Source organism: Rhinolophus hipposideros (genome assembly GCF_964194185.1).
Source record: "Rhinolophus hipposideros genome assembly, chromosome: 10".
In the NCBI taxonomy this organism is placed as follows: Eukaryota; Metazoa; Chordata; class Mammalia; order Chiroptera; family Rhinolophidae; genus Rhinolophus; species Rhinolophus hipposideros.
Window position 1 is genome coordinate 75,235,938 of NC_138056.1, and position 19,005 is coordinate 75,254,942.

At 35.5% G+C, this 19,005-nt stretch overlaps 1 protein-coding gene across 2 annotated transcripts in view; it reads right to left on the reverse strand.

Moving 5' to 3' along the window:
* Positions 1 to 5,363: 5,363 nt before the first annotated feature.
* Positions 5,364 to 19,005, reverse strand: part of ALKBH8 (alkB homolog 8, tRNA methyltransferase) — a 53,374-nt gene continuing 39,732 nt past the window's right edge. For both annotated transcript variants that reach the window (XM_081061759.1, XM_081061760.1), the window contains 3 exons: positions 17,471 to 17,727; positions 10,903 to 11,052; positions 5,364 to 9,997 (listed from right to left, as the gene is read on the reverse strand). In XM_081061759.1, the coding sequence (XP_080917885.1) occupies positions 9,440 to 9,997; positions 10,903 to 11,052; positions 17,471 to 17,727 (965 nt within the window). In that variant the 3' untranslated portion in view covers positions 5,364 to 9,439. The remainder of the gene's footprint in view (positions 9,998 to 10,902; positions 11,053 to 17,470; positions 17,728 to 19,005) is intronic.

Sequence of the window (19,005 nt, forward strand, 5' to 3'; positions counted from 1 at the left end):
CCCCATTTATTTAGTTATGCAATCATTTATCAGTATGGATTCGTGGATATTTATTTTACATTTTTGGTTAAAATCCAATGCTATTTTATTTTCGTATTCAAATTGTTCCAACTCTGGCGATTGGGAGCTCTTTTGGTTGGCCCTCATCATTATAGGGTTTTATTTTGTTTTAGCACTTCCTTACTGTCTGGCATGACAAGATGCTCCAGATACATCTTGTATATTTCCTCAGTTCTAGAATCAATCATTTCTCCAAAAAGCTCTGGTGCCTTTTCTTGGAGAATGGTATTAGAAACTAAGATACGCAAGCTGTACTCAGTGCTACTGGAATGTTATTCCTTCTAGGCCCCTTAACTGACAAAGATGAATGTTTATATTCTAACCCATGTGTGTACACATTGCTGTTTGACCATCTGTATCTACAGTAAGATACCAGTATGAGTTCATACTGATATTACCCATTGTATTGCCACATAGATCATTCTAACCTCCTCTTGCTTATCTGTAAATTCCCATTCAAGCAATGAGAAACCAGGCTCCCACAATCCTCCATCCGTTTAATTATTCAGCTCAAGTTTATCAATTAAATTACAGTGCTTATATATAGTTTTATTTTAGTCTTACAGACTCCACTCATTTCCAAAATTACTTATGTCCTTTTCCCCCACCCCCTTCAATGAAGCACCTTTTCCCCCACCCCCTTCAATGAAGTTGTTTCCTACATTTGACACTCATTATTTTGTGTTGTTCTGCGTTTCATTCTTGAATCCCCACAGCTCCTATAGAATTTTTTTTAAGTGTTGCAAACATTAAGGTTCACTTTGGCACTGTATAGTTCTGTAGGTTTTGACAAATGCACAATGCCATGTATCCACCAGTAGAATATCACAACAAATAGTTTCACTACCCTGAAATAGCCCATGTTTCACCCATTCAACCTTCCTACTTTCCCTCAAACAATTAGCAATCACTGCTCTTTTTACTGTTTCCGTAGTTTTACTTTTTCTAGAATGTCATATAATTGGAATCATATAGTATGTAGCCTTTATAGACTGGATTCTTTTACTGAGCAATATGAATTTAAGGTTCATCCACGTGTTTCTGTGTCTTGATAGCTTTTTTTTTTAATTACTGAATAGCATTCCACTGTATGGATGTACCATCATTTATCTATCCAATCACCTATTAAAAGACATCTTGGTTGCTTCCAGTTGGGGGCAATTATAAATAAAGCTACAACGAGGTCAGGAAACTAAGTTTGCGAACTCATCCTAGAAAAAGTGCTACATACCTCATTGCTGAATATCACTACGGTCACCTTCTAAGTACTCCCCTAGGGAAGCTATGCACTGACGCCAATGCCTAGTCCATCCTTCAAAGCAATTTGGAACTCTTTTTCTGGAATGGCCATCAGAGCTGTTGTATTACCCTTGATGTCCTGAATATCATCAAAATGTCTTCCTTTCAACATTTCCTTTATCTTCGGGTAGAGAAAGAAGTCATTGGGGGCCAGATCAGGTGAGTAGGGAGGGTGCTCCAATACAGTTATTTGTTTGCTGGCTAAAAACTCCCTCACAGACAGTGCCGTGTGAGCTGGTGCATTGTCGTGATGCAAGAGCCATGAACTGTTGGCAGAAAGTTCAGGTCATCTAACTTTTTCACACAGCCTTTTCAATGCTTCCAAATAATGACTTTGGTTAACTGTTTGTCCAGTTGGTACAAATTCATAATAAATAATCCCTCTGCTATAAAAAAAAAAAAGGTTAGCAACATCGTTGCAACAAGTTCGTGAACTTAATTGTCAGACCTTGTATAAACATTCACATGCAAGTTTTTGTGTAGACAAGTTTTCAGATCAGTTGGGTAAATGCCTAGGAATGCAATTGTTGAATTGTATGGTAAAAACTATGTTCAGCTTGAAAGAAACCAAAACTATTTTGAAGTGTCTGCAGTATTTTGCATTCCCTTCAGCATTGAAGGAGAGTTCCCGTTGTTCTGCGTCCTTGCCAGCAATTGGTATTACAAGTTTGGGAGATTTTAGCCATTCTAAATGGTGTGTATAACATCTCATTGTTTTAATTTACAATTCCATGCTGATAAATGATGGTGAGCATCTTTTTGTATCCTTATTTGTCATCTGTATATCAACTTTGGTGAAATGTCTGTTCAACTGTTCATTTTCTTATTGTTGAGATTCAAGAGTTTTTTTGTGTGTGTTTTGAATAGAAGTCGGTAGGGAAGATGTTAGGTTTAGGTTAGGAAAATTCGCCATTGACTGATGTGACTCCATTGTTTCATTTTGTCTGTTTTTCCCTCATCAGGAGATGAGGTGAAGAAGTAACAAGTTATATAAGAAGGACATGACAGGCACGTTGCCAAGCTTTAGATAGCCCTGGGCCGATGGCCCCAGGCTGGAACAGCAAGCTGTTTGTCCAGATGAAATGGCCCTTCAGCCAGATGAACAATATCCTTATCACATTAGCTAAGGAGCCCTCACGGAATTGGCCGTTCCTTGAGGAGGAGGCAGGAACAAGAAAATTGGCTTCTAAAGTGCATCTGAAGAGATATATAAGACAGACCTCAATTGGCAGAAAATTGGAACTTAGAATTTGGCACTTGGAACTGAAACTTACTTATAGCTTGCAGCACTGGGGGATGCCTCAATTTCCAGCCGCGGACCTGGTGAGATCTCTTTGGGTTCCTGACCTTTCCAGTGTTGCTTCCCAACAACTTGGTGAGCTTTTTGGCATAACATTGTTGTTAATGTGTATAATTTAGTCCTAACTGCCTTTACCATTTATTATTGTACATCTTCTGATGCCTTTGTCTTTCACTATATATTTCCAAATACACTGATTGGGTCCTGTTTAGCGTGTGCTCCCCTGCCTTTCCCCGCTCGTCATTACAGTCCTTTATCAGATATCTGTTTTATAAATATTTCCTCCCAGTCTTGTCTTTTCATTCTCTTGGTAGTGTCTTTCACAGAGCAGTTTTTAATTCTAATAAAAGTCCAACCTATTTTTCTTTTTAATGGATTGGGCTTTTGGTGTTGTATCTAAAAACTCATCACCAAGCCCAAGATAACAGATTTTTCTCCTTTGTTTCCTTCTAGAAATACTTTATATTTTTGCTCTTTGTATTTAGGCTTATGATACATTTTGAGTTTATTTGAAAGGTATAATGTCTGCATCTGGGTTCATTTTTTTGCATATGGTTGTTCAATTGTTCTAGCACTGTTTATTGACAAGACTGTCCTTTCTTTATTGAATTGCTTTTGCTCCTTTTTCAAAGATCGTTAACTCTGTGTGGATTATTTCTGGGCTCTCTATTCAGTTCCATTGATCCATGTCTATTCTTTCACCAATATCATTCTGTCTCAATTACTGTAGTTTTATAGTAAATCCTGAAACTGGATAAAGTGAGTGTTCTAACTTTGTTTGTGTTAGCTACCGTGTTTCCCTGAAAATAAGACCTAACCAGACAATCAGCTCTAATGCAACTTTTGGAGCAAAAATTAATATAAGACGGGTCTTTTATTAATTTTTGCTCCAAAAGACACATTAGAGCTGATTGTCCAGCTAAGTCTTATTTTCGGGGAAAGACGGTCTTTGAGGCCTTTTTCCTTTCCCTATAAAATTTAGAATTAGTTTGTCAATATCTACAAAATAGCTTGCTGAGAATACTCTCACATTTTTCTCTGTAGTCTATATTTTTAGAAAACTAGATTAGATTTTCCAAACATTGAAATGTTATGATATTAAATATTCATATATTAAATACAATTCTTCAAACTATCGCTAGAGGTTCTGACATGCCCCCTGAAGATATGAGATCTTCCATACCACACAGAAACACCGTTTGTTGCCATCAGTCCTTTCAAAATCATAGTTCCTGAAGGTATTTTATTAACCATATACACATAGAACTTAATATGTACCAGGCACTGTTCTAAGTACTTTATAAAAGTTAATTCACGTAGTCCTTAACAACACCTTGTGCTATACGTAGGTGTTGTTATTATAATTGTTACATTTATTCTTCAGATGAGAAACTGAGACATGGAGATGTTAAATAATTTGCAGAGTTCACATAGCTAGTAAATTAGAGAGCCACTCTGAATTCAGATAGCCTCTCTCCCCTGTGTCGTGCTTAACCGCTATTCTACATTGCCTATCAATGACAAATGAGAAACATCAGCCTTTAATGAGTCATTTCTTCCTTGCCAGTGGGTGAAAATAGTTGTTTGATAATAATTTTAACAAAGTAAAACACTCATTTACTTATTCTACAAACATCTGAGGGGTTCCACCATTTAAAAGTCATTCCACAGATTTTTTTTCTACTAATTATTAATAGACACAGAAATCAGTCTTACTCATGCCAAATGATTTTCACATTGTAAAATCCACTTAGCAGATTTGCATAATAAAAAACAAAATTATGAGTCAGAGAAAAAGCCTATGAAACTTGATTGGTTAGGCTCAAAATTTAAATGATTAGACACTCTTTTGTGTTTGTTCCATTTTAATATGACCACCCTCAACAGATGATATCTAATCGATGTTTCACAAAGATAATTACTATACATGTTCTAGAACCAGGCACTGCGAGGAAAATGAGGGCTCAGTTATTAGGGGCAAAGGTTAATCTTCTCAGGTCATTCCTTTATTACATTGCCTTAGTGCAAGTTCTTTGGTGGTAGCATTTAGCACAACCAAAAATTACAGCAGCAAATGACCATAGTGGTACTTTTTCCTTCTTAAAAACTACAGCTTATGAAATGCTGCTCTCTTGGCACAAAAGAGCTCATATTTTTTCTGAGTAAGATTTGACAGCTGTTGTCTATATCAAATGTAAAGCAAAGACAGAGATTTTTAAATTTCATATTCAGTATTTAAAACTTTAGAAACAGGTATGTTATTGAAATTGTTTATACATAGGATCACTGAGTCAATTCATACCTTCAAGAATCAGCTAAAAACTATTTCTTCAAAAGAATGTTCCTCACCCTTCAGAATTGGAGTATCTGCTCCTATGCCACATTCCCTTCCTTCTGTCATATCGCTGTATTCTGATATAGGCTAAGCTGCTATAAAAAAAGGGACTCAAAACTACAGCAGTTCAAGTGAGATAACCTTCTTTTGTATAAAGGTCCAACTGTAGTAAGGTAGGTAGTGACAGGGATGGCGCTCCTCTACCACCCAAAGGCCCGGGTTCCTTGTTGCTTGGCCAACCTCTAGGGCGCTGCCCTCATCTACAAGATCAACGCTGGCCCAGCAAATCTGTGTGGCAGCCCACAGAATAGCTACTAGCAACCGCTGGCTACTGAGGATTAAAATGTGACTAGAAACACAAATACCATATGATCTCATTTATATGTGGAATATAAAGAACGAAATAAACAAAACAGAAACAGACTCATAGATACAAAGAACAAACTGATGGTTGCTAGAGTGGAGGGGAGTTGGGGAGCTGGGTGAAAAAGGTGAAGGGATTAAGAAATACAGATTGATTGTCACAAGTCATCATGGGGATGTAAAGTACAGTATAAGGAATAGAGTCAATAATGTTGCAACAACTATGTATAGTGCCTAGTGGGTACTATACTAATTAGGAAAGAATCACTGCATAAATTATATAAATTACATACATATCCTTGGGGTGGTAAAATAGCAGCATTTAAAAAAAATTAACTTTCTTTTTTAAACAAAACTCAATTAAGAACTAAGCAAAACTACAATAAGAATAGGATAAATACTACAGTAAAATTTCAGCAATTTCAGTCTCAAACCAGCAACATGCTTAACAGGAAACACAACAATCATTTCCACTCAAGAATAAGACAGAGATAATTACTATGTTCACTATTATTTAGCATTGTACTGCAGGTATCAGCTAATACAAATAGACAAGAAGAAGAAATTAGAGTCATAAAATTGTAAATGAGGGATTAAAACTATCCTATCTGCATATGATGTGACTGGATATGTGAAATAAAAGACCTCATTGGAAACTGCAACTGGACGGGACAAAATTAGTACACAGAAATTAAAGATTATACACACAAACACAAAAATTACCTAGTTAAAATATATGCATTAGAGGACTGAACATCATAAAAATATCAACTCTTCCTAAGTTAATATATAAACTTACTACAATCTAAATAAAAATACCAACAAGTTTTAAAAATTAAGGTGATTCAAAAATACAAACACACACATACACAAAACAGACAGACAAACTCTGAAGAAGAGCAATTGGTGGGATGGGGAGGTGACTACACTTACCAGATATTATAAATCCTCAACAATTGAAATTTTATAGGACTAGCACATGAGTAGACTGAAAAATAATGAAACAATTAGAAAACACAGAAATATATCCAACTATCTGGTAAATATCACACCTCAAATCAGTGGGACAAATATAGACTGTAATAAATGGTATTGGGTCAACTGAGTAGCCATCTGAAAGAAATGAATAAACTTGATCCTTATGTTAAACTGTGTACTAAGATAAACTCCAAATAAATCAAATATTTAAACATAAAAAATAAAGCCAAAAAGATTACTAAAATTTAAGTATGGGGTGGGAATGGATGAGAAGATACGAAACAATTCCTTAGTATCTTAAGGTGTGAAAGATCTGCCTAAGTTTAGTTCAAAATCCAGGACCGTTAAAGAAAATTTGACATCAAAGCCGTATGTATGGCTAACTATATCACAATTAAAATAAAAAGCAGAAAAATATTTGAAACTCATTTCACAAAGGGCTAATCTCTTAAAAATCAGTAATGAAAAACTTGAGTCAAAATATGTGGAGACAATTCACAGAAATTATAAATGACTTAATACACGAAAATATATTCAACCTCACTCATAATTTGCATTAAATACAAATGTCCTGAGCTATGATTTTCCACCTATCAAATATGCAAAATTCAATATTTTTATAACAAATTCAGATGGGGAGTTATCTCATACATTGCCAGTGGGACTGTAAATTGATACAAACTCTTTGATGGGTAATATGAAAATATCAAACAAATTTACAAATACACATTCCCTTTGAGCCAGAAATCCCTCACTTTGGAGTTGCTCCTAAATATATTACTGATGTATATGCAAATTGATAGCTGTACATACATATTTTTATAATGGTAAGGATTAGTGTATTAGTTATTGCTGTAAAACTTAGTGGCTTAAAACAACATACATGCATTATCTCAGTTTCTGTGTGTCAGGAATCTGGAAACAGTTTGGCTGGGTCCTCTGCCTCACTGTCTCTCACAGGCTGCCATTGAGATGTCAACCTGGGGTCTGCAGTCTCATCTGAAGCCTCAGATGGGGAAGAATCTGCTGCTCAGCTGACTCAGTGGTTGTTGGCCACATCACTTCCTCATGAGTTGATGGACTAAGGACCTCAGTTCCTCACTGACTGTTAGACAAAGTCTGACCTATCTTCCTTGCCACGTGGCGTCTCCCCGATGGTGGGCAGCACCCTCTGCAACTAGTAATGGCAACTGGACCTGGAGCTGAGCTGCACCCTCCACAACTAAGACTGAAAGGACAACAACTTGAAGCTGAACGGCACCCTCCACAACTAAGATTGAAAGGATCACGACTTGGAAAAAAGTCCCGGAAGTACACACTGTTCCCCAATAAAGTCCTGTTCCCCTTCCCCAATAAAATCTTAAAAAAAAAAAAAGAAAACTGAAGCATAGAAAAGTTAAGGATTTTGCCCAGAGTCCACAGCTAATAATGGCAGATCTAGAATTCAACTTTGGGAAATCTGATTCAAGAGCCAAATTCTGAATTCCTATACTATTTTTCAACATCTTCAATTTTCTATCTCTTCTTGAGTTAATTTTAGTATATGCATCTTCCTAGAAAACCACCTATTTTATCTAGATTTTAAAATTTATTAGCATGAGTTGAACTTCAAATTGTGATATAAAGTCTTAGAATCTGTATCAGAAATAAAACTATTTTTAGCCCTATATTCTTTTTTCCCATATCATAAACCTCATTAAATCATCTGGAGGGAACACTTATATTCTTGTATTGAAATTCCATGAGAAAAATAATCATTGTCTCATGTAAAACCTACTATTGATCATCACGGGTTTCCGAAAGTTTGATGCCTGAAGGTAAGTATCACTAACATTTAGTAACAAGATATTTAATTGTCAGGCAGCCCTCATTCACAGCAATTTTCTTTTAAGTAATCATCAGCATTACTAATATAAAAGCAATGCATGCTGGGAGTAAAATATTTAAAAAAAAAAATTTTTCGTCTACATGACAATTTGACCTATGGTTAACTTTCTACCTTTGTTCCTCCTGGAAACTTGACCTAAGTGGTAAGTTAGTGAGGAAACTATGAAATATTTTGTAAAAAAAATAACCAGATTGCACCTGAACTGGAACAAACTATGAACGAACTAGAAATACCCCATAATAACACCATAGCTTTGGCTGTAAGGGCATAATTAGGTCTGACTGACAATTCTTACTTTTCTATTTTCATTTTTTTATTTACATAAAAGAATTATTAAAAGAGAATATTTGGATTGCCTTTAGCACCTAGATCAGTGCATTAGGAATACCAATTAACTCTTGGTAATAAACCACAGCCAGGATTAGTAGTTATTTCAGCACTTTAAAATTAATCTTTTGTTGCCAGGTAAAACTCCACTCTTGTTTTATTTTTTTCCCCATGGCATTTATCTGGCATGTAGCCTATATTTATTTATTTGCTTGTCTGTCTTCCCTTCTAGAATGTAAGCCCCATGAGGGCAAGGATTTTGTTCTTTGTTGTTGACTGCTCCCCTCCCAGTACTTAAAATAGTAACTGGTACATAATAGGTGTTCAATAAATAATTGTTGGATGAAGCTCCTACTGATGTATGGGTATTATCTGATTGACTAAAATTTTATCTACTATGTGTCATGCCCTATACTAGTAAGGTGTGGTGACAGAGTGTTTATCCTCTATGATTTTATGAAGCTAACAATCACAGATAAAATTTCAGATAATTTTTTACTAAATAGAAATTTTCTTTATTAAAATGTTATATGATTACTTCCCTATGATTCTACATAATTTAATTCATTTAGTAACATTTTATAACAAAAATCTACCTTCAAAATGCTGTACTCTTACCCCAGGATCCCAAATACTTCATGAACTTTGATCACTTTAAAAAACCATCCCTGTTCCTCCCTATAGGAGAAGCGTACATTTATGGATAAAATGAGGTGATCAACAATAGTAGTACCCTATTCCTAACTGATCTCTACTTCCAAATTTCTCTCAGGTACACTGCTTTAGTACTTTCGTACAAGTTTTCTCTTTAACTAAAAATAGTTAATTTAGTCTCCTCTTTTAAAAAGGCTAAGCATTTCTTCCCTGTATATGATGTTCATAGAGATAATCAGACCTTTTGAAGAATCACACACCAGTTCCCCTGATCATAGTAGCTTTGCAGAATATTGACATTACTCAGAGTCTGGCAGGCAGCTTCCAATTCGCCCTCACAGAACACATGGTAGTAACGGTGAAACACAGGACTTGGGTCATGGGATCCTCTCAGATCAAATGGCTCAACAGGTTTGTCTTTACCAGGGTTTCCCTTAAGATGCCAGGGAACCAGTAAGTCTTGAGAATGAAAAGAAGTCCTGTTAGTGTGAATGGGTAGCTTGGAATTAGTTACTTTCCTTGAATTACATCCTCCCTTCTGAGAGTCACTGATGGAGGGGGCAGAACTTGCTGAATCTTCATTGCCCACGCCGGGCATTTGTTCCACAAGCAACTCTTGCATTGATGCGTCATTGAGGATCTCCTCTTTTTTTACTTGGCCAATTCTGTTTTCTCTGAGATACTTGGACTTCTTCTTCTTATATTCTTGTTCCATTGCCCAAACATAAATGAGTGCCTTCCCACCAGGTCTCAGGAGTCGAACAAGCTCTTGGAGAGCTGCCATTCTGCGCTCCTAGCAAAAAAACATATTGCCACTTATCAACCAGGAGGAGACATAGGGAGAACAGGAAAATATACCTGACTATAGGACTGTTTTCAATTAAGATGAACAGCCCAGAATATCTAACAAAATATATAAACAAAAAGGGAAAAAAGGGGGGGAGGATTTTGTTCTGTAATTGAGGAGTAAAAAAAAAAAGTATTGAAGAAGTAGGAAAAGGAAATTTTTATTTCTATTAATAAAATAGAGGCATAAAAGGTTTTCCATTCTGTTTCGTTTTAAATTCAGTTAAGGCCATAAGGTATACTGAAACTGCTGGTGACTCCAGTACAGGGTGATCTATAAACTAATTGTTTAGACTGGGGGACAAATCACTGACACCAGGAAAAGGAAGATTTTTTTCCAAAAGAAAAATATAAAATTCACTTATTTTAAAAGTAGGAACAATATATGATTAATTAAAGACATCAGGGCCATACTATTACCAGCTAAGTATTGAAGTTTTGAGGAAATAGCAAAAGAGGAAAAATAGAATGGGAAAGAAGTGAGATTCAGATGTCAGGGATGAAAGTGACAGCTGAGAAAGAAAGATGGGAAATAGAGAAGAAGCTTAGAGGGGCTCTTAAAGTCTGTTTGTTACAATCAAAATTTAAAGATAAGTAAGACCCATGCTAGAGAAAAGCAGACACATGCAACAATAAAAACAGAGTCCCGGCAGGTTTCTGGTAAACTAAGTACAACTCCCACGTAACTCATCTCCACTCCACATGCTCTCTTAACAAATGGGGCAAATTGTATGACAAGAAAAGAGAATGGAAAGAAAAGAAAAGCTAGTACAGGGTCCAAACCAGTAAAATTCATGAACAATTCCTGCCCCTTTAGTTACAAGTTCTTGGAGAGAGAAAGACAGTACTTACTGCTGTCGCGAAATGGTGAATAACAGCAATGGAAATGCAGGCATCACAAGCCCCACTGCGGATGGGTACGGCCAATGCATCACAGACAAAGGCCTGAAACTGCCTCTCTCTACAAATGTCCACAAGGTTTTGGCTACGATCACAACCAATCTATAACGGAAAAAGAATTTTGTAACACCTTGTTTAAATGTCGTGAGAAATTAAGAACAGGGGGTTTATTCCTTACCATAGAGTTCTGAGACAGATTTCATATTCCTTGTGAAATGGTCTAAGGCCATATTATCAGTTCTTACAGCCAGTACAAAGTCACAATATATAATTTACAGAGGGCAGCATTTATTAGCTTGATAGGTATCAAACAGAACTCAAATTAGGGAATGGAAATGAATAACTAAAATAAAAACGACACTGGTAGATATGGGAGGTCTAATTGGCATCTAATTGATCACCATTCAGAATCCAGATCTCTTTGTAATATCTATCATACATAAAAATGTAAATTATCCCATAAACATTGACATATAGTCTTTGGGGGCAGCTACAAATAAAAGGATCTAAGGTTATCTCTCATTCTTACATACGCTATACTCTGAGGGCCCAGATAGCAGGAAAATAGCTGATTTTCCACCTGTTTCTTTATATTTTTCAATATGTGTTAGTTGTACAATCATAAAATAAAATCCCGAAACAATAAACAAGCAAAATAATTTATTCCATTTTTTAAAGCTATTGAGTCTTGTTCTGCTCAACACCTAATATATATATATATATATATATATATATATATATATATACATATATATGTATGTATATGTATACATATATATATATTAGGTGTATATATATACATATATATATATATATATATCACGAATAAAGTGCTGAATTCAAAATCTGTAAAATGACATTTAATTAAATTTTTTAGTACAACCAAATCATCCTATGGGAATAAAAACACTGAAGGCAGCTAGCAACATCCTTTCATCTCTCCAAGCAGGTAAGGCCTCATATGCTTTGTGCATGTGTCTGGTTCTATGGGAAGTGTTTGGAGGCTGGGACTGCCTATTTTCTGTCTAGTTTTGTTATTATTGTTTTTGTACACAGGTTTATTGTTTAGTTATAAGAATGCCATGTGTGTACGTGTGTGTGCATGTGTGTGTGTGTGTGTGTGTTGAGAGAGAGAGAGCATGCATGTATGCACGCAATTTGCACATGTAAATTGAGAAAAGGATGGGAGGGTTTAAGAAATTTTAAATCACTACTAATCATCCCCAAATATTTCTTATTAACCCAGTCTCCACAACAGAGAAAAGATATGTACAAGCAGATTTCATCAAACAGAAGTAGCCACCTCAAGCTTATATTTACTCATTTGAATTTTTGATGTAGTAAACACTGATCATTCAGGTCCCCTCAATCCATCTGAGAATAAAGAATATTAATCTTCATGTCAAACAAGTCTTACTGAATTAAATCACACGGCCATGATACCCATACTAGTATGAATTTGCTCAATTTCTAATTGGTATTAAACAGCCTCTATATTCTATCCCAGAGATGCATTAATTTCTGAGGTATAATAAAAGGTACCAAGTTAGAGGTAAAGTATACCAATTTCTCTTTGACATATTTTAAGATGGAAAAGTACTAAGGGTCCATTCATAACAACAGTGACACGATTCCCTTTGCTCCCTTTACCTGTGTAAGATACACAACTTGCTTATTTTTTTATTTATTTCCATCCATATTCTATGCAACTGAACCACCATCAAGATAACAATACCACTCAAGTAACACATTATATTTTGTATACCTTGCTAAAAGTCAACAGGAAGAAATCCAACTTGCTTGTAAAACAAATCCCCAGACACAGAGCTTGATAATTATTCAAAAGAGGAAAGTTAGTATCTGAGAACCACAGATAAAACAGAACAAGAACAGCAGCCAAACAAAATCAGAGCAAATGTCCTTTCTCTTCCCACCAGGCTCTTATGGTTATTTGTAGAGAGCACTCCTTTTTGCCAACAAGAGAGCGGGGGCAATATCAGTCATAAGGCACCAGATTCCATGTAGACTCTCCACTGGTCAGTGACCTGACTCATGCCCAGCTCAGCACTTTCATCTTCCACTTATTTTGCGTGTCTTCCATATATGATAGTCAAATCATCACTATTTCATTCTCTCCCCTTTCTATTTTTAAATTCTCCTAAGTTTTTATACTAAGGATAGTACCAAGTATTTGAAATTCTCCCTAATAATACTGTATAATGTCAGCAACAGGACCGAAAATGGCTTATTTCTGAATACTCATTGATATTAAAAGACTCAGGTAAAGCTACATACTTCTGTGTGTTGGATGGAGATCAGTGACATAAAAACATATTGGTTGAGCTTAAAATGGATACTTACACTCCTATAAAAGTATATTTTTAAATCTTTGACAAAGCATAACATGTAATTCTGGAAGAACAGGTAAAAATTTTAAAAAATATTCAACTAAGTAATCCAAGGTGCACTCAAAGTGCAAACTAAAGGTGCAAACTAAAACAAGTTTTCATTTTTCTGTTAAAGTATCAAAAATTTTAAAACCAAAGTACACCACAGTGATAATAATGTGATAAAACTTACTCTCATAAAACGTCAGTGACAGTACAAATTGGCTCAACCAATTTCAAAAAGCAATTTGGCAAACCATTTGTTAAGGAAGATAAAAATGTTCACAACTTTTGATGCAATAATTATTCTTCTAAAAATTTATCCTAAGAAAATAGTCCAAAATATAGAAAAAGCTAAATAGGCTAATAAAATTGCCTTTCACTGAGTACCCACTATGTATGAAAGATTCTTTGCATTAATATAATTAGCCCTCATAACACACCTTGAATTAAGTATTATTACCACCATGTTACAGATGAAGAAACGTCATCTCAAAGAAGATAAGCCATTTGCCCAAGTTGAACAGTAAAGTAGTAGAACAGGGATTTAAACCTAGGTTTTTCTCACACCCAAAATCCATATTATTTCTTTCTGTCACATTGTCTCTCAATATACATGTTCATTACAGTTATTTATAATAACTCCTAACTGAACACAATCAAATGTCAAGTAAGATCAACAACCTCTTAGAATATTATAAAGTCCATGAACTATGTAAGGTTACATGTCAAAATGGAAATATTATTAAATAATATAAATGAGTTATCAAATTTATGCACACTATGAGTATATAAAAATTTTATGGGAAAAACACTGGAAGGACATTCTCACAATAAATTGGTTTATTAGGGTATTACCTTTCCTTTCATCCATTTTCTGAATTATGGCTATATAATTTTTATCTCTTAAAAAATATAAGTTTAAAACTATTAAGAAAATATGCAATTATAGGAAACCCAGACTGGCAGGATATAAAGTGCCGAGAAACAGGTAAAGGCAGTAAAGTACAGTGAAAAGAGCACACTAAAATGCAGATTTGAATTCTGGCTTCCGCAATAACTAGCTGAACAAACTAAAAAAGCTACTTTATATCTTAGAGTCTCTTTTTCCCATCATAAAAATACCGACTTCTCAAGGTCAGTATGAGAATCAAACAAAACAAAGATGATGTTTAATAAATATTTCATTAACCATAAAAGTGCTATGCAAATGTTGGTTACTGTCAGTATGTGGAAGAAGGGGTGAGCAAAAACTCTTGTCCTGCATCCAGACATGAAGAGGCATCCACGTATCCGAAAGAGACCTTCCTCTGAGTTAGAGCCCACCCATTTTGATGTTACATTCCTTCAAGGTTGCAGAACACAGCACTGTATGTATTCTGGTTTTCACGTAAGAAACTGAAGGTGAATTTGCTCCTCACCATTCAACAAACCATTAATAAGATTCTATTACGTGCTAAGTAAGTGGACAACAAAACAGACACGATTCCTGTCATGTCTGAGTTTATAGCCTGGTGTTGTCTGTCACCACAACTAGCCTTTAAGGTCTTTCTTAGCACAGCACCAGAGTATGGACTCTGGAGTTGGAGCTGAGGTTCTGATATTTGCCCTGACACCATTTAACCTTGGGTGTGTCAAACCTGACTGAGCACCAGTTTTCCCATTTGTAAAATGAAGACAATAGTGCCAATCTCATACACCGCATATGTGAGACAATACAGCACCGCATTTAGCACACAGCTAAATGCTGGTTTCCTTTCTGTTTGTTCCTTTACAAGGGTGGTCAACAGTTAAACAACAACAAAAACACATACAAATGTACAGAAGAGGCCTAGATAAACATACCTCCAATTCTTATAATTATCAATAGACCTCTGACATTATTATTAATGTAATCCCAACTATTTACAGCAACCAGGAAAGTCCATACCACGTATTAGGTAATTATCTAAGAAACACATTTGGATCGAATGTACTGAGATCAAAGCACAGAACAATCACTTAGAGAATGAGGCAGGCCATGCTCTGGAGATGTACACCTTATTTATTATTATTGGTACTGTTATAAAGGCAATAAGCCTCTTGAAAGTATAAAATCTTTGCTTATAAAATTTAACTCTAAAAATAAAGTCAACAGCTAGTTGATAGAAATGAAAAGTAACTGAAGAAATCTAAAAAAGAAAGGTTCTTAGACAGAATGTAAAATTTCCGAATTGAAGAGATAAGCAAGCTCAGTCATGGTTGAGATGAGATAAGAACAGATTCACAACATACACTTCTTACAGAAATGAAAAGCAATTCATATAACTATTTCCATGAGACCCCAACTGGTATTTTTAAAATGCATTTTGTTAAGGAAATTGTAGATAAAGTGATATTAGTAAAGTTTTAGATTCTGAGATTATATTCTACATTTAAAGACCTAGCATGGATGTCTCAGGTCACATCCCCTCATGAATGTCAAAAATGCACACATTTTTATGTTCAAAGATGGCTGCTCAAAATACACTCAGTATCATTGCTCTATCCAGGTTGAAGGTTCAGCAGCTTAAAGAAGCAGGCTTCCCTTTTATCATAAATAATTCCATTTTTGGTATAATGAAAACCAGAAAACTACAACTAGCCAAGTCCTTTTCGTTTATTCATTAAACCAACACTTACTGAGCTTTCCCTAGAGGACAGACAATGCAGTAACCTCCAGGAACAACAGACAGGAAGGAATACATGCAGACCTCCGCTGATAAAATGAATGTAGGTAATGGGGATGAGTGTATTGTGATTTTCCACTCCTTCTAAATATATACTTTGAATCAGCTTCCTTCAGCTTTTAGTTTAGTTACCTATTCATCAAGTAACTGTTTTTCTCAATTGTAAAAAAATGTTATCATTATGACTAAGCCAGTAAGGTTAACTTCAATCAAGTTTCACAACCACAAATAATTCTTAACTAGATAAAGCCATGGGTTATCTATCATCAAGAAAGTGCAAGAGCAGTGCTTACTGAGAAACATTTCTGTACAGTACCCTAAAACACCTGAAGATACCACACTGTTTTGAACTCAGAGTTGTGATTTTAAGTCACAACTTAAAAAAAAGCTTATTTCCTTTTCAGCATGAAAAAACTTATCTCACTAGACCTTATTCTTTAAACTAAAATGTAATTGTAAGCATGACAATATTTGTCTTATCTTGATGAAAAACTATTCTTTTATCTAAATGCACAAACTCTACCTTTCCTCAACTGTAGTAGTAACTTTCTTTATGTAGGTGCACAATATCTATGATGAAGTAAAAATGAATTATAAGCAATCTGACATACTACAATAGCCCATGAATGGAGACTGCTCTCGTTCTCCTTACCCACGCCCCTTCTCTAGTCTAGCTCCCCTAATCTTGAGAAAAGGAAGCTCCAGTGCTCACAGAGCTGTGGTGACATGAGTATTTACAACAATGCACTATGGGGGAAGAACTTCCTAATTCCTAGCACAACAGAAAAAAAGAGTAGTCGCAGAAAAGGAAATTATAGCAACTGAAAAGAAACTTTGGTACGGGACAAGAAGTGGGTTCAAATCCTGGGTCTAGCACTGTCACCTCAGTCAAAATTTTAAATCTGCTTTAGCCTTAGTTTCTTTAACATTAAGATACCAATGACTAGCAATCTTTTTTTTTTTTTTTCACTATGAGTAAAAGAACACTGGATTTCGAGTCAGTTCCACTTATGTTCCCTAATTATGATATCAGGGAACTAATATAACACGTGAGAGCCTCAGTTTCTTCACTTATAAAAGATAGGTGAAAATGTTTGCTTTATCTTTCTCATACCTAGGAGGACCTAAGCAAAGAAAATGGTTTGTATAAAAATCCTTTCTAATGTGTAAGGAGTTTATATAAGATAGTTTTACTAACAAAATAATCTGCTTAGAAAGCAAAATCTAAAGGGAGAAAAAAACCACAAGCAACAGCATGCCCGTAAATTTCTAGGAGAACAAAAAAGAATGGGAATGTTCATTAATTTTCAATTTGCTGGTTATAACTTTTCTGCGATCTAAAAAACAGCATTATATCACGAGGAAGGAGGTGATAATAACCCTTACAAATAAAGTAGAAAGAAAGCCAGAAACAACATTACTTGCCATATATAATTCCTTATTGATGCCAAGATACTTCCCATTTCCACATCCAATATCAGCCACTAACGAACCACTTGGCAAGGCTTTCAAAAACTCCATGATGTGTGGCCAAGGGGTATGTCTCGTGCTGCTGAAGTGCCCGGCGATCTCTTCGTAAACCCGGTGGACATATTCTTGCTCCAGTTGTGAGGCTTCTTTATCATTCTCTGGAAATGATGGGGGAGGCTCCTTCATCTGGCTGTCACGGACCAAAGGGTAACCTAATGAAAGGATAAGGCAATATAAACCTTTTCTTTTTATCCAAATGATTCATAAGGTCTCGTGATTTTTTTAAAAAGAAAAAGCAAATCAATCCAAATTGGGTGATTAGGGATAAGTAGGCTCTGACTTCTCAGTTAAAAAAGTAGCTCTTACCTAGCAAGTCCAATTAAATGTGTGATGGATCTAATATAAAAAGAAGGGGGAAAAATCCATTTGCAACAAAACATGACTGCAATTCTGCATGCCTTATAATGTAGATGCCTATTTCACCTTGGGATTAAGGGTCCTCTTATTCAGGAAAGCATCCTGATGGGCCTGGCCTAACCAGAAGAAATTTAGCTAAGTTAAGATTTAGGGTTTTACTTGTGGCAGGTAAAGGAGATAGGTGTTCTGGGGGAGGCACTAGGACTCTCAGAAGAACAAGACCTAGAAGCAAAATGTCATTTGGCAATAATCACAATAGTGTTTCATGAACACTATTTGAAGCAGTTTATATGCATTGTCTCAATTCTCCCAGTAACTATGCGATAGACACGATTACACCCATTTTACAGATGAAGGAGCTGAAGCACAGAATGCTAAATCACAATCCCAAAGTGAAAAAGATAGTAAGTCACAGAGCCAGGATTTGAACCCAGGCAGTGGAGACTCCAGAGCTCACGTTCTCCATGACTACACTGCATTGCTTTCTTCCATAGAATGAGCGATTCCTAAGGAGAACACCACCAAGTAGAGGAAATGACAAGAGCAAATTTAGGATATGATTAATTTTGCTGTTTCCCGTTCTCTGATATAATGTCTAATCCTTATTTTAAATCCTTGCCTGTTCTCTGCTGTGCTATAATTTCCTTTGTCTTCAGCAAAAGTTTGTGACACACAACATCTTTTTATGGGTAGTATTCTAGAGAATAAAAGAAGGAAGAGTAGTATTCCCAGGGAATGCCAGGGAATGCACAGACAAGACTAAAATCATAATTAGAATAGAATTGGGCTATAGGCATTGATGGCTTCAGAAATTTTCCCTAAATATACCTAGAGTATGTCAAACCTTGAGAAAACCTAGAATGGGGATGAGAGTATCTAGTCCCTACAATGTGTGAAGTGAAGCTCTAAACATTTTAAGTGGACGTTTAAGAAAATGGCAAACCCAGAAAGCTTGAGTGCTCTAAAACATACATGTGAAAACAAATGGGTTACATTATGGTGGTTAAATCAGAATTACAATTACACTACACTAGTCTTAGTAAAATGTTATCCTTTTGGAAATTATGAATATC